Here is a 27,906-nt window from a genome sequence, read left to right on the forward strand (position 1 = left end):
GTCTTCAACTGTTGCTGTACATGTTAGGGAATGTGTTAAACCCAAGTCTTGCTCACAAGCCATATATGTATGTATGGCTCTTTTAGGCGAACTTTGATATCAAAGAGACTTTTATCAACTCAGAAGAGTAACTTTGTGAATCACCCTCATAGTTTCAATAGAATGTCTTTACAGGAAGTATTGACAACTTTAAATTACTCCTATCTGCACCCCGTCTGACACCTATTTTCTTTCCGGACTGTGTCTGTCTGTGTCTCTATCGCACAGACACACACACACACACACACACACACTGGCAAAGATATTCACACAGTTCTAAGTCTCTTGCGCCTTGTCACACACACTTTGGTTTCTGGGGCTATCAAAGTGCTGAGTGCAAACTCTCCCTCCTCCAAAAAACTGTCACATGTCGCCAGAGGTGTCTCGCTCCCTGTGGTAACCCTCTGAGCCTCTGGCACAAGAACAAGTCATTATTTCCATGGTAAAGGTCAGACGCTCCATCACCTGACTCTAAAGTGGAGCTGAGTGAAGTTGCCTTGAGACAATGACCAAAGGTCAGTTTCCTGTTTTGCCTTTCATACTGTAAGTACGGATTTGAGAAAGATAGGCTGCTCCCAGATCAGCTTATGGTTCTTTTCGGTCACAGAGGCTTCTCGACATAGAGGTTCAGATAATTGGCTGCAGGGAGTTCCATAATGAGCCTGAGGGTCTGTAATATGACACATCTTCAAGGAGAAGTCTTATAATAGGGCAATTACAGCGACAAGTATGATGTTTTGTGTTAAGTGAAAGATTGTTGTGGATGAGCTGTGTTAAGGTATTCAATGGCATTTAACTCCATTATCTCTTGGGTGGAATAGTAGTGACTTGAGGATATATTTAAAATATGATAACAGTCTCTACTGATCTTGTTTTTTGTCCCAACAGTGAAGGTCATGTTATACTTTAAATCTCATAATGTGCTGAAAGAAAGCAGATAAGAACCCTGTGGTGATTCGACAGTTTGAGTTTTTTTTATGAATAGGTCAATCTGCAATTTATCTGGATTCAATTTTGTAATCTGGAGATACCAAACATACAGCCTATGATGTTAAAGAATATTCTATTATGCCGGTTGATGCATTTAATGGCAATAAATAATTAAACTGTGAAGTTTAATCCAGCACAAAAACACAGCAGTGCACAGCACGATTCATATGCTCAGTTTCATCTGAAGATTTTGCCTCCAGCAATGCCTCCAACTCATCCAACCACCACCTCTGAACCACTCAGACTTACCAACCACAGGATCAACCAGTCAGCTCTCTGACACCGACCCGGCTCGCTTGCCTCATTTAAACAATGCACCTCTCTCTCCTTCAATCATCCAAAGTGGTCTGACTATAGATGAGGTTAACTACAGCATAAGCCTCACTTCCAGGAGTCACCAGGGCCAATTATATCAGCCTGACTACTCTTCCCAACCTGAGCTCTATGGTGTGGAAAATGCAGTTCCACTGGCTGCATCACTGGGGACAGAACAGGCTAGTGCTGTCTGGAGTCTGAGCCAAGCACAGCCCAATTTGGCATGCAGAGGTCTATGGAGAATAAGTCTGATGAAATATATATATGATCTTCTTCAAACATGTATTGTTCCGCGCTACTGTGTCTTATCAGGCTGGCTTCCTCCTGATGTTTTTTTTTGGCTTGGCGGAGCAAGACTCCACAGCGCACTTTGTGTGGGCCTGATGCACAAGGAATCCAAAGGCTCTCACAGTAACGTTGAAACAAGCCACATCTTCTCTGATTCTCGATGAAAGAAATTTCCAAGACTTGCCATCAGAAGCAGTTATTCATGTCAAGGTAAATGCAGGTGAGGAAAAAAATTAAGCTCATGATGAACAGAGAAATGGAGCGGAGGATGTTTATAATACGTTGTGCAACTTTTACAGATCACATTATTGTTGTATTGACCATTTGAAGATGCATTATAAACACCTTTACATTTCCTTCTAAAAACAAGTTTTTTTTTTTTCAAATTGTCTAAAACCTTGCTTTTAACATCCATACATAGCATCCTTTCTTTATAGGCTGAGAAGATTCACGTGCTTGGCATTGCTGCCCTCTGCCTGTAAAAGAGGGAAACTGCATCAAGCAATTCAAGCCAGGCCATCTCTCAGACTAGATCGTAGTCTGTGTTTTTTGTTGTGAACAACTTTTTGTTTATAGACTATAGAATCTATAGATTATTACTTACATGGGACGTTGTATAGTTTCTAGAGCACTTTTTGTCAGGTATAAAACAAAGTCACCTTGGCATGTAGAGGGTCTGTAGGTTTAAAGCAGTTACACATATGGATATAAATCTGTTATCATTAATACAAATGTAAGCGTAAACGTCAGAGCAGCTAGATTCCAACTACTACAGTTAACTTTGGTAATCCTCACCATTATAGCTGTTAATGTTGTAGTTCATTAGATTATCAAACTTTATTTCTTATACTTTCACCATAATACTGCCTTTTTATAGCCAAACCCGTTTTATTCATTGTTGTTTCTGAAAGCCCAACACAGTCCCAAGTAACAGCGTGAGTCTGGTTAGCTCAAGGTTTCTGCTTGTTAAAAGGCAGATTTTTTTTCTGACCACTGCTACTTGCTAAATGTTGCCAAGTGCTAATGTTTAATGTCTATAAATAGTAAAACAAAGAGTACAGTTAGACCTGCTCTTTCTTTTAAATGCGGGCTTTACAAATACAAATACAGTTTGAGTGAAAGCCCTCCTATTTATTCCAAGTACAATTTTATATACCTTTTTAATAGCAGTTTTAGTAAAGAAACACACTCTCCGACAGACAACATATAATTTATTCACCAATATGGCAATTTATACAGAGAAGCAAAGAAGGATGAAATGATTCAGTGATGATGCTTCTGCTTGAACTGTAATCCACAGTAGCCACATGTTCCCACTTTTGTATCTTTATCCTGGAAGAGACAAAAAGGAAGGAAAAGATTATAGAAAGAAAGTACGTAATGATATTTGGTGATGCAATGTGCTGTTAAGTAGGGATGGGTACGAGCACTCGAGTACTCGCCGCTGACTCCATTATTCCAGTTGAAATTCATTACTCGCACACCTGTGCAAGCGCTGCTTTTGGCTCATACAACATTATTCTTGTTGTCATTTTACAGGCATAAAAAAATCACGTCTGATGCAAGATTGTTTTTCTTAAATTAATAAATAAAACATTTTTTTTTAAAAATCATGCAAATAATAATCTGCGAGTAATCTTTCATTAGGTAATTCGAGTGCTAGAGTACAGAGATGACAGTAAATTGCCATCCCTACTGTTAACATGATGATAGGAATATCACATAGAATTACATTAAATATGTTGTCAGGGAACTTTAATATCAGGCACAACTTTCATCCTAAACCTTGATTTTTTTCCCCCCCACAAAAACCTCACTGTCCTATTTTTTTTTCAACATAACAATCTTTGATTAAAGGTTGGGTTACATAATTTCCTCCGAATACACTTTTTTTATATTTTGGTTGAAATTGTCTTTAAGTCTAATAACTAATAACTCGTGCTCTGAAAAAGAGTCAAAGAAAACCTGTCATCTGAAGCAGTTTTAAACTCGACCTATGTCTCCACTCTGTACAAGTTTTAAGACCCACCCAGTCATGCCTCCCTGTCTCCCTGCTCGTTCTCTTTCCCATGCAGGCAGGGGTCCGCACTCAAAGCATGAGCTGAAATCTGTTTCTGGACCAATGGCGCTAGTGCATGTAAGTGAGGGGTGTGGCTTTTGAGGGGGTGGATGAAGAGAGAGAGCACAGAGGGAATGCTACTTTCAAAATCATGCTAGTTTTGATTAGCAACCCTGCCCTTAAGTGGATCACATGTGAATCCAAAGAGCATATTTACATATACATCAAGTAACCTGTAATGAAATCTTATTTTCTGGAGCATTTCTTAAATCAGAGGTCAATCCTTATACAGGCTGCAGATGTCCTTTTTCAGATGCCCCAAGAACAATTCTTTTTCAATCAAGGTTTTTTATCAATTTGAAAATATTCCTGCCATCCCTGGAGAACAAATTAAACCTAAAAGGCACTTTCATCTAATTTAAAGACAGAAAGCCCTGGTTGCACTCATTTAATGTCAAAGTTGAACGTTAATACATGTGTATGTATGTGTGTATGTATGTGTGTGTGTGTGTGTATGTAGACTCTGACCAGGTTGATGTAGACTTTAGGGTGTCCCAGGGCCCCTCCACCACCATCACATGACACCACTCTCGCCTCAATGTCAGTCACTGGCTCCTCTGCAACCAATTTGATGGCAAAGTTCTTATTCACCTGACAAAAACAAACCATCAGAACATGGTTGGTATATAGAAGTGAGACTGAAGTGCAAGAAACGCAGAGATTAAACAAAGACACCTGGAGACTGAAGTTGTCTGCACAATTGATGATGAGGAATCCAGATGTACAATGTGTGCTGTCACACATACAGTTGTTTAAATGAAGTCAGTGGAAAAAATAAAACAACACCACCATTATAAATGTAAATACTTTCAAACAAGTGCTGAATAATGTCATGTGAGTGATCTACGGTTGTAGTCAGGTGTGTTCTGGTTGTCTTTTTTGTATGAATCAGTCCAAACATTTGCGTATGTAAGGATCATAGTAGACTATCCAGTGATGCACACTGACGGGTCTAATTTTTGCGTGTTGAACCTCCAAAATAAATTGGTTACAGCACATTTAACTTGTAGGATACACCTTCTTACCTCTTTCTGCCTGCCAACAAATCGAGCTCTTCGGGGATCATTTTCATCAAACACCTTGGGGAAAAAACGACAAGGTACAGTGAATCAGCAAACTATAAAATCGTAAACGGAGCCATTTGCGTCACAATATACGAAGGGAGTCAAACTGATCAAAACAAATATGAACAGACAAGTCACGTCGTGAACGTCTTTAGACCTTCGAGCAACCACAACACAATGCTAAGCTAACATTAAGAAAGCCAATGATAGGTTAACATGACAGCGTCAGAGATAATCACTTTTCGCTCACCTGTCCGGTGTGAGTAATGGCCTCGCCAGTTTTGGAAACGTCTAAGCTGTATTGGTGTGCAGGTACAGCAGACAACCTCAGAGGTGAAACAAACACCTTAGCATATTTACTGAAGGACAGAAGTCTCCCTACAGCGGCCGCCATGTTTACAACAATCTAGTTTCCCAGGATGCCTTGCAGTAGATACTTTTAGATTGAAATTGTTTGTCCCTGAGTTTTGTTTCTCAGGTCCAGAGTACCGGTATTCTCACTGATATCATCTTCGAAACTTCCAGATATGTCCTAGATTTAATAGAAGCTATACAAGATACAAGAATCCTGTAAATACAGTTTAGACGTATATACTGCTAAGGGCGCGAGGACCAATATTTCTACAATGCCAACGGGAGAAAACTGTCTGAAAAGCCAAACTGAGGGAAACCAACCGGAAGTATAACTTTTACCGGAAGTAGTTGTATCTTTGCAGCAAGTACACCATCGCCGTCGTGTTCTGGCTATTAAAACACCACATTGAGGGAAATATCCTCCGGTTTCAACTGTTCACCGAGTCCTGAGGGTTTGTTTACCTTAATATATTGAAATGAGACGAGTTTTCCTGGTCCAATACAAATGTGTGCAGTTTGTAGATCTCGAGCTGGTGCGAGTCGGTCATCTCTGTCTCCTTGGGCTATTTCACAGCTATCCTTGTGGCATTGACTTTGTTATTATTAACACGTGTAATAGTTTTACATATTCCACTCATGTATACATACGTACACATGCATTTGATTTTGACGTTAGAATCTGGCTGTATATTGGGAACATGATCCGTGATTGATTATTGAATAGCTGAGCAGTATTACTGTACAGTCTTCCATTATATCGATAAAGGAACAGTACTTTTACCATTATTTTTGATCCAGTTACTAACTGGATGAGATGTTAACTTTCCTGTGATCAAAAAGAGCAAACAATAAGGTAAAGATCATAGACTGTAAAAAGAAGTCTATGGAACAGATGTCTGAAATCAAAGTAGAAAGTAATTGATCATTTAAAGCTTTGGAATCCAAAAAAATTCTTACATTAATATATGATGTAAAAAAAATTCTTGTCATGATCATAAATTGAAAATGTCTTAATATATGTTATAACTTTGCGTCACCTCTTGTTCTCCTTCCAGAGCCCGGACACCATGACGCCCCTCCTCTTGAAGCACCTTGCTACCTCACTTTCTCGCCGAGTGGCCAGTGTGAGCTGGATAAATCTCAACCTCCACTCACCTGCAGCAAGTGCTTACCATTGTCTCTGCTCCCTCACCACAGCTCCCCGTGCACTACTCCAATCATCGATCAGAATCAGCTCTATTCAACCCTCGTGGTCTCGCACCTCTGCTCAATCTGGACCATCTCTGTTGGGAGAGTGTCAGCAATTTCCATGGGTCCAGCCTTCTGCCGGGATGAAAACTAAGTCTGCCCTTAAGAGGCGCTGCAAAGATTGTTTCTTTGTTCGCCGCAGAGGACGTTTGTTTGTGTTCTGCAAGACAAGTCCGAGACATAAGCAGAGGCAGGGCTAAAATATTGAACTGTAAATGAGAAGAGTGATTTCAGGTTGTGACAATTTTGAAAGATTATGCTTTGTCTAAACATTGTTTGGATAATAAAACATACCAACTGTTTATACAAATCCTCTCCGTCCTTCTTAACACCATTGGCTAAAAATGAATGATTTGTCATAGTAAAATAGCTAAATATTTTATGAAATTTCTGACAACATTGGATACCGTAAATCCGATCTTCTGTCACTACCAGATCCTGTACTTATTGGATATTGGACAGATGGCGCAGATCCACATCACTGATGAAGAAAGATGGTGAAGCAGCTTGCACAGTCTGTGTTTTATACTGTATATAAGGTCTATTTTGTGTTAGACTGATTTTTATCTTTCTTCCACACGAGGGAGCCATTGGCTATGTTACGTGACTATAACGTCTAATTGAGATCCAATAGGCTACAGGTGGCCACTTTGAGTCATTTTGCAAATATGTTACATATTTTGAGTTGTCCCTATAACCCTGAATAGTGCAGTATTACGGACAAAATATGAACACGGAACACAATTTTGTGTCAAAAGTGTCTGTTATCAGGCTCACATACTTGTGGAGTCCGAGTCAGAAACCTTCTCCATCACCCTAAACATGTGACTATCTTTGTGTCATTGCATCATGAAAAAGTACGTGAAACCTAATTATATGAACAGACTTTATCAGGAAAGCTGTGTGGCAATGTGAACTTAAATGATATAAAGGAAACAAACATAGAGTTGTCACCCTGCTCAGATAATATTTTAAAGGTTAATGTTTTCTAATAGAATACATAGATAATAGATCATTAAATAATAACTATCATGCAACTATACTTTGATTTATTCCAAGTATCTGTTTAATTATTTAAAGACAGTAACGCTGGATGGTATTGTCTTTAATAATGTGCATTTACATATCACGGCTTTGGACAAAAACACTAAAATGAAGAATATTCCTGTGTAACTCCAAAGATGTTATCTCGTATGCATAATATATTTAACCACCACCAAACCATCCTTAAACAGCCAGGGATAGGTTACATGTCATCTATGGCTTTGACGAACAACAAAGTCTGCTTTGAAAAAGCACAGTTGTTGCACGGGGGCATGTGGGCATAGATGACTGGATGTGGATGCGGGGGAGTCTGATCGGTTTTCAGCATACACTGTACGCAGACTCCGTTTTGACTTTCAAACTAAAAGCTTGAAGAATACCATTATATTGGTTTGAATATGGTAAATATTGTTTACATTTGCAAACCCAGCAATTGTGCTTTTATTGTATCTTCACATTTTTCTTATTTATCTGCTGCAGGTACTTATGTCTATGGGTACTTTATTGTGAATAATACAACCGGAAGTGATGCTGGTGAACCTCTCTGGCTTGCTGTAGTGAGCCCTCCTCCCCGCCCTGACTCGCGAACCTCTCCGCTGTAGTCAGATGAAGATGGACTGAGGACTGAGGAAGATACGCTCGAGCGCCACAAAAACCAAAAACAAACCGAACCAACCTCACGGAACATTTCACACACGACGTTTCTTTGTTTTTGATTGGGTAGAAACTAGAACTATGAAATCATCAAACAGCCGCCCCTCCAGGGTGGGTAAAAACCCCTTCGTCCACGAGCTGAAATTCACTTTGACAGAGAAAATAAAGGTAAGATGACGATTAAGATAAAGGATAACGAATGATACATCCACTTTCAAACATCGTCATTCTGCTACTAAAAGCTACTGCCCATTGCATTGCTTGTCTTATTTGTGCAGGTGATTTACTCAAACTAAACGTAACTCACCTGGTTAGTGCTGGCAGACTCTTGTTCCTGTTTAACGTTGTAACATATCACTGAAAAGTTCTACCTCAAGAGTCAGATAAAGACTTTGGGGGAAATGTGCTCCCTAAATGTCATTATCGTTGTAGTGAGTGACAAAAGACAGTAATGCCAAACTGGTAGTTGTCATTTGAATGATGACACCAAAACGTGTTTAAAAAGTTACCACTCAATAAAAGACTGCATGCTTAGACTTTACCAACATAATCTAAGTTCAGGGTTAATAATGTCTGCTTTATTCTTTAATGTGAAGTGGAACATACAAAGAAACCTCAGTCAGAGAAAAGAGCAATACCTTTGTAGTATTCAAATTAAAGTCACATGTACAAAATAAATTGTTAGATTTAAGTGATCCAGTTAGTATGTTTCATTTAGCTTGGTCTAGTTCATCTAACACAGGGGTCTGCAACTGGGGGGCCCCATTAACCCTCAACGTGGCCCTCAGGTCAATTTCTACTTATAAATTAATTGGAAACATAAAGGAAATGTGACCAATTCTGCCATGACATCATGAAAACCATAAATATACCCATAATAATATTTAAAATGTATTTAAACACTGGTATGTTGAGTTACATTTGTAATCGTTTTTGTACCCTGCAATTTGGCCCCTAGCAGTGGAAGTTAAATGAATGTAGCCCTTGCTGTGACCAAAGTTGCTTAAAACTGAACTACGTTTTTCCAACTGCTCAGCTGTAAACTCTTGTGTCTATAGCCAATATTTGAATGGAGTGATCCTGAAATCTCATGTTTTCATTCATTCTTCTGTAAAACACAAAACTGTGGTTGTTTTAAAATGCTTAACAAATAACGTTGGCTTGGATTGGATCAGAAACCATTACTTTTCATTTATAGATAAACAGGGCAGCACTTTGTTAAGGCTTCTGTTTTCTTCACTTTTTCTTTTCATTCGTCCAAATTGAGTGTGCCTGTACAGTAGCACAGTGTTTACCCTCAGGTGTCAGCACAGGGGTAAACAAGCTAGCCAAGTTTCATGTGTACTTAAGATAATTGTCATCAGAATAGATCCGTTTCCTGTGTGGCGATGAATGATTTGGTTTAGGTTGGAGTCAAGTTGAGATCACTTGGGTTATAAGACTTCTTAGCAGTGGAGGGCTGTCATGTTGACTTTTCAAACTGACGACTGGTACTCAAATAGGAGTCTCACATGGAGTATTTTAAAATACTTGTTGAATAAGATGCGCAACAGAACATTTCAAAATACTTATTAAGTAAGGTGTGCACTCTTGGAAAATAACGAGAGTTGTAGGTGATTTAGTGGATTAGTTTGAGATTGACAACTGTGGGCACATCTTAAATCAACTACTGAAATCAATGGTTTGTCACTACTTGAGGTCGCAGTCTTGCTGAAATACCTCCTCATCAATCAACCAGTGGATCAATGGGCTGTTGTGGATTGTTGGTTTTTGACTATCAAATTGAAACCCTGTTCCTCTGGAATCCCCCCAATATACGTTTTTTTTAGTGACGTGTAAAACTGGTATTTTTTTACTGAGGGTTCATTATGAGGGTAAGCTAAACCTCAAGCACTTTTACATGCCTCCTTGCCTTTTTTTTTCTAAAGCCATGCCCTGAAATAAGTTGTGCTGTAAACAAGTCACAGTGCAACAATCTCTTAAGAGGAGGAAGTGCACTCCCTCTCCTCTAACCCATCATGTTTATAGCTCCAGGGCTCTGAAGTACAAGCGTTCCTTATAGCAAAGCACAAGGCTTACATGAAAGCACATGCCTTTATGTCCATACCATCAGTTCCCAACAAATACATTGGTAAAAGATGTCAATCCAGCCAGGCCTTTAGCTGTGTTTTCATTTTGTATTTCTTTCCTACCAGGTTAAGTTTACTTTAAAGCTCGGCTTTGTTTTGAAACTTGTCGCTCTTTCACGTGGCTTTTGCCATTTTATCACTTACATCCAGACTTGGAGTAAATAATAAATAAAGTTTGTGTTAGGGTGTGAGAATCAAATGTTCAAGGTTCAAGGTTGTTTATTTGTCAAATATGCTCCATGTTAAACATACAGCACAGATGAAATTGCAATCCCCCAGCCCCCAGTGCAAACCTGCAGTGCATAAAAAGAGCACTAAGAAAACTAGCAATAAAAAACAATACTATTAAACAAATAACTTAACTAAAGACATTTGGGACAACAAATGTCCCACACGTGACACAATTGTTTCTGTGCTGAAGTAAAGGTAACTAACACATGTCTTTCATGTACACGTGTATGTGAACAAAATCCCCAACAGAAGAAGAAGAAATCATGCCCCAAAATGCAAGTCAAGTGTTTCACTTCAGCTGTAATGAATACAATCAGTGCAAAGAAAATAAACACAGCCCCCTTTGTCTCATGGCACATCCTCCCACGGTTTCTTATAAGCTAACATGTACACCAAGTAGGTCAGCAAGACGAGCAGACAGTCGCACACTTTCCAGCTGAGTCCCACATTGCTGAATAGTATACAAACATGGCTGCCAACTCCTCAAGCAAAACAGGCTTCCCATGACATTTAAGCTGCCATGACTGGAACAGAGTGGCCTAAAACCACGCTTAAATCCCAGTTAATATCCAAAAAAAACAACATTCAGAAATTGCAGATTTTTATAGCTTGTATCTAAACCAAATCTTCAGATGTACATTTTACATTATGATTCTGATTCAACTTTATTGTCATGTGTCTTGTGCAAAGTACTAGTACAAGACAACATGTAGTTGATATTCTCACCAGAAATACAAAAGAGCACTGTTATGGTAATATGCATAGATGTGAGCTAACTCCTTGTAAGAAATATTGCTTTCGCAGTTTCATAACAATTCTCATCTCAAGACACTTTATCAATCAATCAATCTTTATTTGTATAGCGTCAATTCATTACAGGTCTCGAGACACTTTACAAAAAGGACCTTTCTCTTTGTCTGTTAGCATTAACAAAAGAGCAGGTACACAGACCATGCTCATCGTTATGCTTACAAAAAGCAGGTCTGGACCTTACTCTTTGTTATATTACCAACTTATACAACTGTGTTGGTTATTTCGCTAATGCTGATTTTTCATCAGAAAACATTCTAGATAGGTCTTTCAACACTTTCTTCTACCTTTGTCTTTTAGTTTGGGGAATGTTTGTTCTTACTTCCTGCTGTCCACACTTCTTGATCATTACACCAACAAGAAGAAAAACAGGAGAACACACTTGAGTGCCTCTCATGCTCCCAGGTGGGACATCCTCTTTCCTTGGTTTTTTCAAAACAATTAACCCTGGCCAATAAGTCACCACAGGAAGTATGGAGTAGTTTAAAGTGTGCTGGGCCACATCACACCGGGGAGTCTGCTGTTAAATAGTAGTTAGCAGGGTGGCTAGCTTGGAAGTGTGTTTTAGCCTTATATGTTAATGGTTTTCTGCACCAATACACCGAGATAAATTCCTTGTGTATGTAAATGTACTTCGCAATAAAAAGTGATTCTGATTCAGATAGTCAGTAACAGTCTGAAAATAATCTTCAAAAAGTCTTGATTTTGATTGATTAATGGAATTGCAAAACAGATTTACATTATTTGGCATCATTCGGCATGGAAAAAATATAGTACAACTGTATAAGGCGATGGACTAATTAAGTCAGAACCTTGTTAATGACACTGTAAGGTTTGTTCAGCCCCGTTGTTTGGATCCAGAAAAAAATGCATATATTCCTTGAAATCCTGTGTCGATTACACAGCCTTGTTTCAGGCAAACGACAATGTGTGTCAACTTAGTTTGACATTGACATGTCAGTAGGATTTTTACAGATAGATATTTAAGAATGAGTTTGCCAATAATTTGTGGTTCTCAGGTCTTTATACTGTACTGTTTGCATAAAGTGTAACATACGGTCTTTATAGAAGTAATTCTAATTTTCAAATGAAACAAGTCCATGTCGACCACATGTTCAATGACATTTCCTCAACTTCAACCATTTTACAAACTTAGCCTACCATCTTACTGACACCAAACATTTCAAATATAGCTGACAGCTAGCTGTTTGGCCATTTTGATTGGCCAAATAGTGTTAATCATTATTATTATTATGGGAAAAACTGGTTAATATATTGTCCATTTCCATGTCACTTGTTTTTTCATTCTTTTCTCCTCTCATAAAAAAAAAAAGTAGAAATAAAAACTCAACAGAGGCAGTCATATTTCAGGAGCAGCACACTTAATTTATTAGCAGTGTACACTGTGTCGCGCTGCTATAATGCCACACTATTACGTAGCTCTGGCTTATACGCCGCCGACCAAATATGGCACGGTTAGCTGTGGAAAATCAAACCGGATCAGGCTTTACTGAACCGAACTGTGCTGATCCATACCGGACCGCTTGGTGGAAACGAGGTTTAAGGCTTTAAATACAAATAAGCTTTGTCTGACCACGCCCCTCTCTGGAAGCGGATGTGGCTGCTTTCACTCATCAGTTAACATGAGAAGCCCTTTCATTGTTGTCATCATACCGTTATGCTCCAGGATTCAGTCATGTTGGTGTCGCAAATCTCAGCAACTGTTTTCACATCAAAGAGCCCTGATTGATGAGAATGTACACAGACATGGCTAAAGATAACGGGCTATACTATAAGTTAAAGAAAAGCACATTAAATAAGGTTGGTATGAATTAAAATGGATCGTCAGCTTCTATGTTGACCTTTAATGAGATGTCTGACACTGCGTGCTGTCGACCAGGGCATTATAATCTGGTTAGATAGATCTAGAGTTGTAGAAAATAAAAAGAAAGAAGCTTTTTATTCTTTTTCTTTTCTTTTTTTATATTTTGGATTTGCTTGGCGAGCTTCTTATTGAGGGCCTGCGAGCTACCGGTAGCTCGTGAGCCCCTTGCTGGAGACCCCTGAAATAGACCCATCAGACATTCCAATCGTTTTAAGAGAAAATATTGTTATTTTGATGTTAGAATATGGCTTTTTAGAATATTGCTCTTTTGGCAGATAAATGAATATTTCACACAAAAACACTGATTTTTTTTATTTCAAGGGGAATTTCTGTCCTATCTGCTCCTGTTGATGTGTGTTGGTTGTATGAAACAGATATTCGCTTGTATAGGCGGTGCACTTGTTTATATAAAACAGACGACAGAGCTATAGCTACTGTATATGTATATGTGTTAAGGGAGCTGAAGGGGCCCACACTTAAATGGTCTTACACAGATTTTATGATTCCTACCAAAACAAAGTTTTTTGTGTGTTGGTTGGGAATCAATTGGACCTTGAGTTTCCAGAATATTTAAAATACAACCGATGTCTTACCAAATCTGGTAAGTTACCCTCTGCATACTTTCAAAAAATAAAAACCAAAAGAATAAAAATAATAAAAATTTACTTCATTACACTTTTTAGTGTCATTTCACTTAAGTAAGGACATTTGTCGGACTCTCCTTTTCAAGTAAATACTAAAGGCCCCAAGCAATGTTATGCCATGCAGCTAAACTAATTTCTATATTTAAAAATGAGGTTTTGGAATCGTTATGTGGATAACTAACAGAAATACAGTTAGAAGGAGTTTTGTAACACAATGGAATAATACTTCCAAATATCAGAGGGAGGAGTTTCTGGAAAGGTGAGCTTAATACTGCAGAAGCACGTGATCAAAGTGAATGGATGAGTACTCTCATTATGCTCGAGGGATTGCTTTCCAGGACCACGCCCCAGCTTATTTTCATGCCACCTACTGTGTAAATGTCAGCATCTTCTCCCAGATGGATTGGTTATACTCTGATGATGAGTGTACTCTGCATCAGGCATGGTGGGGGGGTGAGGAGGAAGGGAAAAGCGTTAGAGCATCATAAATCACCCCTGTGCCTGTTAATTTATTAATACAGCCCTGCAATTTGCACCTGGTCTCTTCCATAGAGAGGATCACACAGGAAAGATATAGAGCAGGGCAGGAGGGGGGGGGGGGGTTAGAGATGATTCCCTGGAGATGTGACAAGCAGCACATCAATGCAAGTAGGAAAACCATGGAAGGGACAGCCACATGATAAATGGCACTGGGAGAGATTTGTAAATGAATGACTGGGTGGATGGATATTGGGGGAGAGGAATTCTCAATGGACTGGAGATTTTTGTGGAGCAGGCCTTGAGGTTGACGAGAGGGTAGCAAGGGATTGGGATGGAAGTGTTGGATGAAGAGATTGGTGCAAGGGATCCAAGAAAGGGCAGGAAGGTACTAGAAAGTAGTGTTGGGTGATAAATCGATTTTTGAACGTTTGGTTTTGGACAATTTTAAAAGATTAAAGTGGATTTTCCCTTTAACATGGATAATTAAAGTAAACCACCTCCACTGTTATTCTGAGCTCCAGTAGTCTGTAATGCCGCCTCCCATCGCAGCATGCACTGAGAGAAACAAATCGTATGTGATACATTTCTTCTGTGTTTTGTAGGTTGTTTGAGAAAAAAAAATCATAAATTGGGGATTTTATTTTTTTAGATCATATCATCAAGATAGGTCCCAAAGTTGGAGTTTACATTGGAGGCCTTTTGCGGACGAACAGCCTCACAGAGTCACCAGCGTGCGTTTCAAGTCTTCAAGTCCTATTTAAACATTTTAGAGAACATGGCCACAGAGAACAAGTACATAGTGTTACTGACGGGGCGTATCCAGCACTATTGTTTTGAGGGTAATATTAACAAAAACAATCGCAACCAATGGAAACCTGCGTCGTGCAATTACGTTTGTATGATTTTTGTCCCCACACCTACTAAACCTGGTCCGTACGAGTCAGAGCAGCCATTTCATCAGTTAATATTTAAATCCTCATAAGTTCAACTGATCTTAAAAACAGCTTTAGAATTCATGTTTTGTTATTATAAAAGAAAGAACAAATGTTTTTTTCTCGAAGGCATTTCAAGAATATTCTTCTCCTGTGTGCATTGCGTGACATGCAGGCATCTGGTTCTGCTCTTAAAGAATGTACAGCATGTTAAAGACCTTACATAATTATTGTTTGACAGATGGTCTCCAAAGCCATAGAACGTTAGATAATTGTGAAGTATTTTTATATGGAGGTGCTTGCCATATGATAACGTGACAGTTTTGAAGAGCCAGTTGGACAATGGTGGAGTGATGCAGAGATCTCTGGTATTTAGTTTAACGTTCATCACTTAGTCTTAGTCTAACTTTTTTGTAGACTCAGCTTTTCCAGCAACAGAATAAGCTCCAAGAGCTGCTTACTGTTTTTGTGCTACCAATCCCAGTCTGGACTCCTAGTTATTCTTTTTATTTGGCCTCAGTCGTACAAAACAGCAGTTGAAGGGATTCTCTGTTCGAGCCAAACATGAATAAAGATACTCTGCCTCTCTCTCTCTCGCTCCGTCAACAGTGGTGACTGTGTAGATGGAGAATGGTTGGTTGCTCCGGTTGATGGTTCCATTATTATGCGTCGATGTCCCAAATGAAATAACATACCATCTACAAGGGGAGAAAAACCTGTGTTTTTGTGTTGAAAGAAAAGCAGCATCTCCACATCCTTCTTCCTGTGGCTCCTTTTTTTTTGTTTTTTGCTCAGAACGACTTTTATTAGTGGGCTGATCGCCCCTGTAGCAGATAGACCCAGATGAAAGAAGAATCAACATTAAGTGCAAACACAAACGGCTTCACTCTACCGAGGGCCTTTCTTCTACAATACTGTTGGTGTTATCACCAACTAGCCTAACTGGATTCACCACGGCCCCTGACATGTTTGGGATACACCTTCTCATGCAAGGCCAAGGATCTGCTGAATCATTTCTAATCTCACTATTTGACTTTTTCTGTCTTTTTTCAATCAGTGCCTTGCACAATTAGTCTGGTAAACAATTACACTATCACTCCTTATCGTATTAAGGAGTTCTTAATGCTCATAAATTCTAACTTAAATGAGCAAAGGAGTTCACACATGGCATTAACACGTCTGTCCAAATGTGGACAGACGTGCCCATTTGGGATCGGATCTTCACTCCCTGCTCTATATGCAAATACACATGTAGTTTATTCCTGTTCAATACACACACTGGGATGGGCTTGATATACAGAAGGAGAGCTGACCTCATGTGGAGTGACAGACGGATATGACTGATGTCATTCATTTGTTTTTTCACGCAGCACGATTACTCGGTGTTTTTGTTCATGAGTAAAGAGTCTGAACTTTATGACAGGTGATGTTATGAAGATTAACTGTGATGAAATGTTGTGGGTCACACAATTGACAGCTGTTTTGCTAGCTTGTTATTACAGACTTCCCTTCAAATGCTGTGCGATGTTGCCTGACGTTTCTTTGTTTTTGTTTCACATTTAGTTTGTTTGTTATGGCCCTCATGGCTCCTGTTTTAGAAATTGTCATCTTGATTCTGTGTCTGTTACGCATTGTTTTTCTGCTAAATAGTTTCTGTTTGTATGTATCTCTTATTTTTGCGCTCTACCTCTTCTCTCTCCAATCCTTTTTCAGATCGGACTGATGTCTGTGACAGTGTTTCCTTTGCGCTTGCTGCTGGTGTCCTTCCTCATGCTCCTGGCGTGGCCCTTCGCCTTCGCGGCCTCCCTGGGACGCTCTGAATATGTTATTGAACCACAGCCATGGTGGAGGAGGTGTGTGTTCATATACGTAACGCATACTTGTGTGTAGGAAAGTGAAAAAACATGGATGTACTAATTAGACGTGTAGGATCACTCAGAAATGTGTGATGAGGATATGATAAAAAGATCCAAACACACAAGCACATATTCAACTATGGCGTTATAGCAACACATTTTTTTGTTATTGATGTGCATGTTTGCTAATTAGATTTAAGGACGCCTGAAAAGTTACGATGGTCAGTTTAAAGCGGCTCATTAACATCTGAAATTGACTTCTCAGTTGAAGGGTAATGGTAGTTTTACCTTTTTGTGAAGTTTGTCTATAACCGATCTAGCGAGAAAAATTTGGCAAAGCACAGCTTTTTTTTTCGTGATTGTTAAAACCACAAAAAAAAAAAAACAACCCTTTTTGTGCCCACCGTCTGCCTGTCCTTTCTTAGGTTGATAGACGTGTGTCTACGAGTGATCATGCGAGCCATGTGGTTTTGTGGGGGCTTCCATTGGATCAGCGTCAAAGGGCGACAGGCTGCGCCCTCTGAAGCTCCCATTCTCACTGTGGCACCACATTCTTCCTACTTTGATGCCATCCCTGTCACCATGACCATGTGCTCCATAGTCACCAAACTGGAGAGCAGGAGCATTCCTGTCTGGGGCAGTGAGTAATCCACATTTCCATAAGCTCTGTGACCCATAGATTTAGCTTAGATAGATCTTTTTCATGCCTCAAAATTTCCGTAATGAACATAAAACTACTCAATGGTCCTAAAAGTAGTGTTGATGGTCTAGTGGTTAGGTAGTGCCCTATAAATAGACTGCAATACTCCCCACACGTAATCTTTTCAGATTTCCCTCTATTCGTTATCGTACCTAAATTAAGGCAAAAAGCCCCAAAATAAATCTTAATTTAGTTGTGTTGTATTTCTAGCTCTGATATTTATTTTTCTTAAGTTCTAACTCACATCCAATATTCACTGTTTACAATCATCCTCCCAGCTCTGATCAGCTACATCAGGCCAGCATTTGTGTTTCGATCTGACCAGGACTCAAGAAGAAAAACTGTAGAGGAAATTAAGAGAAGAGCAAGGTCTGGAGGGGAGTGGCCTCAGGTAACCTAATCCTAAAGTTCATTTGACCATAAGATACACAAGTCTAACATCAGCTCACGGTGCATTGAAAATCAGGATGACACACACAAAGCACAGCCAATTGAAAACAAGTAAAAGCCAGATGCATCTGTTTGTTTGTTAATGTGTGCCTTAAAGGGTTTTTGTTTGTTCCAGATCATGATCTTTCCAGAGGGAACTTGCACCAACCGGTCGGGTCTCATCTTATTTAAAGCGGGTATGTGTTTAATCCCTGTTTTCCTCTTGGCATCATTAGGTTTAGGTTTAGGTAGGCTTTATTTGTCAAATATGCTCCATGTTAACATACAGCACAGATGAAATTTCAATCCCCTCAACCCACAGTGCAAACCTGCAGTGCATTAAAAAAAAATAAACATGACAATTAAATAAAAAATAGTAATTAAAAAAAAAATCATGAAACTAAAGTTCCAACATAATCTTTAAATTTAAACAACTATGTGAACCCTTTATCACTCATGGTATTATTCCATAAATGAATAAGAGAAAAGTTGAAAGAAAAGAAAGTGAACTTTGTTTTGTGTTTCTGGTCATTTCCAACCAGGGCTTCATTAATTCTGTCTGAAGACTTTGTTTATTTATAGTAATTTGCTAAGATTTGTAAAGGATTATTTATGCTTACAGTTGACCGCAGAGCTGCCAACTCCATGTTAGATTTCTGGAAATTAAAAATACCTTCTAAAGGTAATCTGTATTTTTCCTCTGCCAGTATATACATACATTAAAACTGCTTAATAACATACCAATCAGTGGTTCTATCATAATTTTAAAAAAGGCATTTAGAGTCCTTTACAGTTAAATAAAACATTTTGTAGAAGTGAGGTCAATGCCTTGCTTCTTGCCAAGAAAAAGCTTCATTGGACACATAACTGCTGGGTCAGATCTGTTCGACCTTGTTAACAGCTTACGCGTGTGTATGAGTGTGTGTTAGCTTGAGCACACTCTGCTCAAACCATTGTTCCCCGTCTGCTCCATCAAATCCCCTTTCTTCCTGTTGGTAATTCTGTTATTTCTAGTGTGTGTGTGTGTGTGTGTGTGTCCTCTCTGGATTTGTCTCCTCTTATTAGAGCTTTTCACTGGTTTCCAGCACAACAAAGCCACTCATTTGGTCTGTTTGTGCTCTTTAGGTGCATGGTGCCACCTGTTTATGAGGATACCTCCTGTCTTCTTTTGAAGGGCTTTTAATAGGAGCATCATTTTCATATTCGTCCATCTCTCCCTTTCTCTCCACTCGCTTTTCACAGTACTATTCAGTGGGCAGGAACAGTGAACATTCTTTCTTTTATTTCCGGTCAGACTAATATGTACGGCCAGAATAGATTGATTTCAAATAGTCTGTCACTTATCCATCCATTTTCCAAAAAAGAAAATGATCTGATTTTCAACAGTGTAAAAAAAAGGGTATGAATGTAATGCCATGGTCAGCAGGAGTCAGTAGTTGAGCCCTTTGGAAAGCACTGTTGTCAGGAATCATTGGGAGTGAGCAGAAAACTGCTTTAAGTTCAAGTTAAACTGAGCAAATGGATCACTGGAATGTGGATAAACAGCTGGCTCCTTACATGGCCGCCTCTGGAGTTTATTCAGTTTCACATCTTTACTGATCAAAATGGGTTTGTGTGAGCTCTGGGAACTTTTCTGGCGGGGAATCAGGCACATTTAAATGTCAGGAAATCATACTAGAATCATCATCCGTTTTACTCCCAGTTTTTTTATTTCCCTACTGAAGACAGCCGTGTTGCAGAATATTTTGCCAGTCCAGCTGAGGGGACGTGGTCTGGTGGAAAAGTGAAGTCAATGTATATCCTCTATTTAAGTCTTAATTGAACACACCAATGTTCTTTGTTAGAAACACCTTTTAGTTTGCTAACCTTTTAAGTGTCATCAAAGTAACTTGATACAGTCTCCCTCAACGTAATTACTACTTCTTTAAACATAAATAAATGAAGCGTAATAAATAGGCCTTTCAACAACCTTTTTGGCTTTTGCTTTGACCTTCAACACAATATGTTATGTAGTAGACTTACTGGATAACAAAACAACATGGAATGAAGTGTCTCTGCATTTCCTCCAGCTCTATGGTTGGCGACCAGCTCTGAGTCTTAAGTTGCTGAAGAACTCAATTTTATCACAGCAGCTCATTTTCTCTTAAAGATTTAAACTTAAGTCGGAATAGTTATCCCACCGTCACCTGTTCAAAGCTCAGTCAGTGGGTTGAGTAAAGTACCGTACTACCAGACATACAGTACATACTTTACTGTATGTATCAGCTTGTCTGTCATCAGCAGCACATTATAGAATTTTTTTCAAAAGCTTTTTGCCAGAGCTGGAGGTGAGTATAGGGCTGTGAGCTTGTCATTCATCTTAACGTTGTTATGACTCTGACTCTCTTGTCCTCTTTAGGAGCTTTCATACCAGGACTACCAGTGCAGCCGGTGGTTCTTCGATATCCAAACAAACTGGTAAATGCACATTCCTTTCATCTTTTTTTCTACTTTTTCCGTACCCATATCGTGGACAAGCTGAGCTCAACCTGACGGCATGAATACACCATGTACACATTCTGACACACACCTGTGATGTAATGGTTTCTCCTTTGTTGAATTACTTCATGTTCTGCTAGGATGATATTTCATCCCCCTTCTCTCTCTCTCTCTCTCTCTCTCTCTCTCTCTCTCTCTCTCTCTCTCTCTCTCTCTCTCTCTCTCTCTCTCTCTCTCTCTCTCTCTCTCTCTCTCTCTTACAAACACAGGTGTCATGTCTCTCTCTCACCACTGGCTCTCATGAATACTTTTTTTTTTTTTTTTTTTAACGAAGGTTTTCTTGTCTCTTCCCTTCTGGGCGGAGTTTAGTCATAGCGCTGACTTTAGCATCAACATGGCTTTTCCTCTCATCTTTTCTGTGTGTATGTGTGTGTGTGTGTGTGTGTGTGTGTGAGAGACTACAGAGCAATATACCATTGAAAGGTCTGCAACTTCACCAAATCCAATTTGAGGCTGTTTTTTTTAAATATTTTGCGTTTTAATTTCATGTATCTGTATTTCTTTTGAAGCTTCTTTTTTAAACATATTTTTATATTTGATCTTCTCTGTGATTGTCAACAGCACTTTGAATTGCCATGTTGCTGTAATGGGCTTCATTAATAAACTTCACTTGGCAACACTCTGGTTATTAGCAGTGATGAATAATTTTATTTGTTGATTTCAACTATACTTGCAACTTTTATTGCTTATTATTTCTCTTAACAGGATACTGTTTCATGGACATGGCAAGGCCCTGCAGCGTGAGTTTTTTTTCTGAATTTATTTCACCCATCCTCATGTTTAGATGCATCACAAACATCACAAACACACAGCTCGCTCTGCCCACGGCTAAATACTGTATATGAATGAAGCCCGAGGGACTTTAGTAAGAACGACTTGATAAAATGAAGTCAGGAAACCACATTTTTTCTCCTAATACGATGTACAGTCTTGTTGTCATGTATTTAATGTCTAAACTCTTTCTGATACAATTTTCATGTGTAAACACAAAGCACACTTTTCTGTACTTCAGGTTCAAGATTCTTTGGCTCACTCTGTGTCAACTTCATAATCCCATGGAGATAGAAGTGAGTTTCTTAGTAGAAATCAGTAAGACTTTATTTTCTACTTTGTCACTGTGTTCTCAATCTTCTTTCCTATTTGAAAGAAATGTTAGCCTACATTTGGAAACAAAGCATTGTCCACCTAATGCCTCTTTCCTTAGTACCTGCCCATTTACACGCCATCAACCGAGGAGAAGGAAGACTCTGCCCTGTTTGCCAGCAATGTCAGAAAGCTCATGGCCAAGTAAGTGTGCATTAGGGTGTCTGCTGGCCAGACATTGGTTCAACTAGTTTTAGATGTATCATAATAGGTCCTTGTCAAGTTTCCTCTTGTGCCTCCCAACTTGAAAAGGAATGATCCTCTACCCAAACGTTTCCTTTTAGTTCCTTTATGTTGAAGTTTAGTTCAGTTTTTAGTTTAGGACTCGTCGAAGTGGTTTACATCAGTTTAGGTGAGAAAACCTTGGAAACAAAAGAAAATACAAGCAAATGTAAACATGACATTAATTTAAACACAGCTTTAACATTTCAAATGAAAAATGCATGCCAGACTAATTTTAACGTGTTCAAACATATTTTAATAGCCTACATTTTAACAAATGTTTTGTATTTTAAATTAATTTTCATTATTTTTAGCAAATAAATGTTCTATTCATCTGTTTTTACCGCACCCTTGCAAAGTAAAACATACCTCTCCCTTAATTAACATATCAAATTATCAATCAATCAATTCACTAAAGTCTGTCATTTACCCTGTTTCCTCCTGCAACAGTTTAGAAACAGCGCTCTATAAATGAAGTTAATCTCCCAGTAGAGTACAAACAAACAGTCTTCAAACATTAAGAGGCATGCTATCAAAGTTTAGACAAAGTCAACACGTGCCCAAGCCATCTCGGGAAAGCCATCTTGATTTTATCGTAGACAGTCAATGTTGCACATTTAAGTTTTGTGGTTATTCTTTCTTTTTAGTTTTTGTGAGCAGCTGTCTGTGTGTGCGTCTTTTTTAATGCCCCCGGTGCATTCTTACTGTGAAGATCGATTCCTTCCAGTTAGGTTTGCTTGTCAGTCTAACTTATTTATTTACAGACTCTCACTCTTTATCAATTTAAAAGCATTTTAACGGCATAACTTATTTATTTCTGTGATTTCAACTTCTTTAAAATTACTGAATTTAATTTATTAATTGATCGTGTAGTTCATTAAATTGTTAAGCAAACCAAACTTCAGTTTGACCTGACGGTCCTTATAAACTGTTGTCTGTGTCCTGACAGAGCCCTGGAGCTGCCACTCACAGACCTGTCCTTTGAAGACCGAGACATCATTCTATCACGTGGCCCTCTATGCATATATGATTACAGCAGCCTGCTTCAGTTCAACCGGCTGGTGTACCGCTTGGGGTAAGTGGAGAACGACATGTGAACTGGTTGGACTGGTTAGAAAGTAGGTGTCGGCACTGAAGATGTAAAAACACTGACACCTGTAGGTGGCAGAGCAGAATTACCCAGAGGAAGATCAGGAGTGTTGTGCACAAATGCACATCAGGTCATATCCATGAAGAAACTAAAGAAAGGTGTAAAGATAACCATGTGAGAATCTGGTTGGTTCGAAAGGACTTTTTTTTACTCAGGATATTTTTATAGAGTCATCTGTCATGGTGACACACATCCTTGTTAAAGACACTTAAAACCTTCTTTAATTTACCCATTATGTTTGCAGTTTAGTTCCAAAACATCTCGAATGTCTCTACCTGTCGGTTATTACATTCTTTTCAGAGTATTTGAAAATAATTGGTATAAGAACATCTTGGCTCGATGCTGGAGTAGGTCATTTCTTTTGATTTTTGAGGGAGCGTTAGTTTAAGAGGATCATGAAACTTGCATGCTGTCTACCAATGAATGCATACAGCGACACAGGAATGTTTACAAGTAAACCCATTTACAAACATGGAGGATTTTTTTTCAACGATGTCTTATCATGTTTTTTGTGAAGGGACATCTTTCGCCAGGTGTTTTCTTTTTCATTTTTATATAGTACTTGAATTCTAGCATCATATGCAAAGAGACAATAAAGAAGGATTCTGTGAGGAATAATGACTAAAAGGGTGTTTAAAACACTAAAAGGTTCAAATAGAGGGAACATGTGGTTTTTATGCATGTACCGTAAATTCCGGACTATAAGCCGCTACTTTTTTCTCACACTTCGAGCACTGCGGCTTCTACTCCGGTGCGGCTAATGCATGGATTTTTTATGGGGGACAATGAGCTTCTGCCGCAAAAACATTTGACTTCGTCACGTCGGATCTTAATATCAGTCATTTTGCGCTTCATGCACACACCCTCATGATGGAAAACACACGGAGAAATACATATGATGCAGCTTTCAAGTTAAAGGCGATCGACCTGGCTGTCAAAGAAGCTAACAGAGCTGCTGCACGTTAAGATGACACTGACAACAGAGACTGAGGAAGTGAGTAATGAAGTCATTCTGAGGCAGTGAATGGATGGACTTTTTCTTGTGAAATATATTACGGTCATCTTTTTCATCAGCCGTGTTACAGACACCGTCGGCTAGGCTTCGTATTGTAACGGTTCATGTTGTAAAGTCAGTAGTTGATAATGTGTTCATAATTCCGATTATGTGGAGAGTCAGTGAATGCACCAGCGAGAACGTGTTGAGTGGCTGTATGAGAGAACGCTGGGGGAGAGAGTTGGATTGTTACGGCAAGTTATGTGTTGCTCTCTGCTGTAAACGGCGTGGTCACGGCCGACAGTGATCGGGTTATTAAGTTATTATTTGAACGCTCTCGTCGTCCTTTAACGTCCGTACGGACGCTACAGTATTTGCGGATGTTACCGGTAGCCTACGTCTGTGTAAATAGCTCTTGTTATAGCGTGGACACCTGCGGCTTATAATCAAGTGCGGCTTATATATGTACAAATACATTTATTTACTTATTTTTAGCCGGTGCGGCTTATATCCAGGTGCGCTCAATAGTACGGAATTTACGGTACATATTAAATTCTGTCAAGTAACATGAGAACTGTTTTAACTTCATTCGTCATGGTGATGTTTATTTCTTATTTGTTTAATACTAAAGTGAACAGGAATGTGCCATTCTTGCAAAAGGCACCAGGCTTCTTATAAAAAAGCTTTTAAAAAAATCTACTTTTCAGACCATTGAGTTTTTAGAAGTCTAACAGTAAAACATTGTCTTGCTCTATTCCTGAAAGGGGCCTTTCCTGTGACGAGTTTGTATCTTCTTCCGTGTCTGTCGACTCCCTCAACCCAAACGCATGCTTGTTATTGCAAATTGCCTTTAGGTGCGAGTATGAATGTTTGCCGTCTTTGACATGTCAACTTGTGACTGATGTACTTTGATAGATGGATGTACTTTATTGATCTCAAGCTGGGAAATTGTGGTAAGATCGGAGAGCTGTCCAGTGTGTGCCCTGCCTCTGGCCTAAATGGCTGCCAGAACTGGCTCCAATTCCCTTCTGTCCGAAACAGGATAAGCGGTACAGATAATGGAATTGATGATAGTTCTTTAAAAAAAAAGTTTAAGTCAATATGCCAAACAAAGGGCCAAAATATTATAAAACTATCAGCCAAGTGTCTACCAAGAGAACTAAACTATTCATCATTGATAAAATATGACTACATTTCTCCCTCTTATTGCTTATTACCTGCTTTAATCTTATGATGTGAATAGATGTGTGGAATTGTTCAGTGTAATCAAAGGGAACATGATGAGCCTTTTCCTAACCACCTCGGTTCACTGTTAATTAACAGGCTGAGAGCAGGAGCCATATACAAAGAGCTAGAAGAGCAGGTCAAAAGAGCCAGAAAGCTGCAAGGAGACAGGTTGGGTTTGGAGGACTTTGCCCAATTCCTTAACCTGCCAGTCACAGACACACTCATTCAAGTCCACAGCCTCTTCGACAAGGTAAACTCAAACATCAGCATATAAAATCATTACACATGATCATTGTTGTTTCTTCGCTGACCAAGAACCTTTTTGCTTCCAGCATGCAGACGGATTGATAGATATCAGACTCTTCATCATCACTCTGTCTGCCGTCTGTCAACCATCAAAGACAATGGAGACCCTGAAATTAGCCTTCAGGGTGAGAATATTTTCCACAGAATCTTATTTCACATAGCTTTTAAGTCACTCTACTGAGACTGTAGGTTTTTGTGCAGATGTATGAGAGTGAAGACAACGGGAAAGTCCTAGAAGAGGATCTCGCCTCCATCTTGGAAGTCATGTTAGGAGTTGAAGAGGTGGAGCTTTCTGGTGTCTTTTTATCGCTTGATGCATCTGACGAAGGGAAGATCACATATGGTAAGACTCAGTTTGTCTTTGTGCTTTCACACTTGCAGAAAACTCTTGAAATCTGTAATTTTGCAGGATGAGCTGCATATGAACTAAATACATTAATACAATTCCCAGTAATCATAGTGATTCTTTTAATGCTTCAAAACAATAAAACTAATTATATTTTGATGTGAAAAAGCCCCCTTTTATCTCAAATTTAAAATTAAAGCTCTAAATAAGTATTCCCGAAGCCATCATGTAACACTAATGTAGTCTCACTCTCACATTCCAAATTACTAAGAAATTGTATTTTAAATTTTTTTTTTTTTTTTTTGTTGTTGTTTTTTTCTCTTTTCAAGATGAACTTCGGCATTTTATAGAGCAACATCCAAACTTCACCCAGCATTACCTTGATTTTAAAAACCATCCACGCAAATTCTGCATCGGCCGACCGAAGAGCAGCAACGGCCAAAGCCACAACAAAGATGTTTGAAGAATGCACTCCGACTATCCAGTGACCTTCTCAGCCTAACAGCTGGGAGTGTGCCTTCAAATGCAGGAAGAGAAAGGGACATAGAGTATAAACATTAAGGATAGGAAGGGATTAGTGTGCACAGATTATAACATAAAAATCACTAAACACTAATAAGTTGAGGGTTGTTTTTTTACCTTCCTTTGTTTTGTTCGTGAACTTATCATGGTAAAAAAATTAATTGTCTTTGTGCTCTGCAAATACATTTATTGTAGTTTTATTTTTCACATATTAAGGCAAGGTATTTAAGAGTTCTCTATTAAAGGAAGTGTGTCAATCAGCTCTTGTTTTGAAGGTATAGGCTATGTTGTCTGTCCCACAGTCCCGCAATGCCCTGCTGCTCTTTATTAAAGTAGTCAGAAACAATTTAACTAATAATAAAGATGGTTGGTTTTCAAACCAAACAGGATAAAAAAAATGCTGGGTAAAGCCCTGATCAGCCAATGCATCTAAAGATATTATTTATTTATTCATGCAGCTGAGTCACGGCCAAATAAATATACAAATTAAGAACTCTTGGACAAGTTGGTGATTTATTAAATTTTGAATGTTGAACTTTTTTTTTTTTATTTCTGGTCAATGTTAATGTCTATAACGTTTTATAAAGTTTTTCCAATTCTCGAAGGATTTTTTTTTTTTTAAGGAAATAAATGGACTTCGATGATGATTATGCTTTTTAGATCCTTTCTTTCAAGCTCGTAACGTTAGATAATTGACATACCAAATATTCATGTTTAAAGGGCTTTGACTTTTTCCTGCAGGTTTTAATATTGATCTCAGATGACTTTTACTGGACTGACATGTTTTGTACCTCATTGCTGTGGTATTCCTGTAAAATTCACTTTTCAAAGTAATGCAAAATTAAAAGGTCTTTTTTCACAACGTTAACTGCTTTCTATTGCTGTCACCAACAGTTTGTATCCACTAGATGGAGCTCTGCTCTAACATATTCATCTCAACATGGTATGACTCTTAGTCTTTGAAAAGGGCTTCCAATAACCGCATGGATCCAGTCTATGCTGATCAAAGTACAAGCCCTGGTTGTTATTAATTTATTTTAGTCGTATTTATTTCATCAGCTATTGATGTGTGATTTTGTCCTTTCAATGACTTGTGGTGAGCTTGAAGAACAGCTGTTCATAACGTGTCTGCCTAGACTCTTTCATTGTGGTTTCTCTTTTTTTTTTTGTCCACATGGTGGTGCTATCTTTCTTAACGATACACACCAGAGAGCCCATGCACCATTGCCCATCTGATGGACAGGAAA

At 38.8% G+C, this 27,906-nt stretch overlaps 3 protein-coding genes across 3 annotated transcripts in view; 1 reads left to right on the plus strand and 2 right to left on the minus strand.

The window, feature by feature from the left end:
• Positions 1 to 27,906, minus strand: part of srd5a1 (steroid-5-alpha-reductase, alpha polypeptide 1 (3-oxo-5 alpha-steroid delta 4-dehydrogenase alpha 1)) — a 387,143-nt gene that overhangs the window by 165,364 nt on the left and 193,873 nt on the right. The gene's annotated exons all lie outside the window — the stretch shown is intronic.
• Positions 2,827 to 5,620, minus strand: ndufs6 (NADH:ubiquinone oxidoreductase subunit S6). The gene is made up of 4 exons (XM_079368223.1): positions 5,066 to 5,620; positions 4,777 to 4,830; positions 4,220 to 4,342; positions 2,827 to 2,964 (listed from the first exon to the last, which is right to left on the minus strand). Exons 1-4 carry the CDS (start codon positions 5,207 to 5,209, stop codon positions 2,896 to 2,898), a joined length of 390 nt encoding a protein of 129 aa, XP_079224349.1. The 5' UTR covers positions 5,210 to 5,620; the 3' UTR covers positions 2,827 to 2,895.
• On the plus strand, positions 7,961 to 27,521 carry lpcat1 (lysophosphatidylcholine acyltransferase 1). Its single transcript, XM_079367810.1, has 14 exons — positions 7,961 to 8,283; positions 16,940 to 17,079; positions 17,508 to 17,722; positions 18,061 to 18,173; positions 18,348 to 18,408; positions 20,610 to 20,668; positions 21,455 to 21,489; positions 21,762 to 21,816; positions 21,954 to 22,036; positions 23,064 to 23,189; positions 25,582 to 25,735; positions 25,818 to 25,916; positions 25,993 to 26,134; positions 26,467 to 27,521. Exons 1-14 carry the CDS (start codon positions 8,197 to 8,199, stop codon positions 26,598 to 26,600), a joined length of 1,503 nt encoding a protein of 500 aa, XP_079223936.1. The 5' UTR covers positions 7,961 to 8,196; the 3' UTR covers positions 26,601 to 27,521.

Source organism: Symphodus melops, assembly GCF_947650265.1.
Source record: "Symphodus melops genome assembly, chromosome: 18".
NCBI classification, from domain to species: Eukaryota; Metazoa; Chordata; class Actinopteri; order Labriformes; family Labridae; genus Symphodus; species Symphodus melops.

What these genes read in the sequence shown, in the direction of transcription:
- lpcat1 (XM_079367810.1), top strand. Translation starts at nt 8,197, where the DNA reads ATGAAATCATCAAACAGCCGCCCCTCCAGGGTGGGTAAAAACCCCTTC. An exon ending in GTCAGAAAGCTCATGGCCAA is followed by an intron (nt 22,037 to 23,063) that starts GTAAGTGTGCAT and finishes GTGTCCTGACAG; the next exon opens with AGCCCTGGAGCTGCCACTCA. An exon ending in CGAAGGGAAGATCACATATG is followed by an intron (nt 26,135 to 26,466) that starts GTAAGACTCAGT and finishes TCTCTTTTCAAG; the next exon opens with ATGAACTTCGGCATTTTATA.
- ndufs6 (XM_079368223.1), bottom strand. Translation starts at nt 5,209, where the DNA reads ATGGCGGCCGCTGTAGGGAGACTTCTGTCCTTCAGTAAATATGCTAAG. An exon ending in CCATTACTCACACCGGACAG is followed by an intron (nt 4,831 to 5,065) that starts GTGAGCGAAAAG and finishes TTTTTCCCCAAG; the next exon opens with GTGTTTGATGAAAATGATCC. An exon ending in CTAAAGTCTACATCAACCTG is followed by an intron (nt 2,965 to 4,219) that starts GTCAGAGTCTAC and finishes TGTCTCTTCCAG; the next exon opens with GATAAAGATACAAAAGTGGG.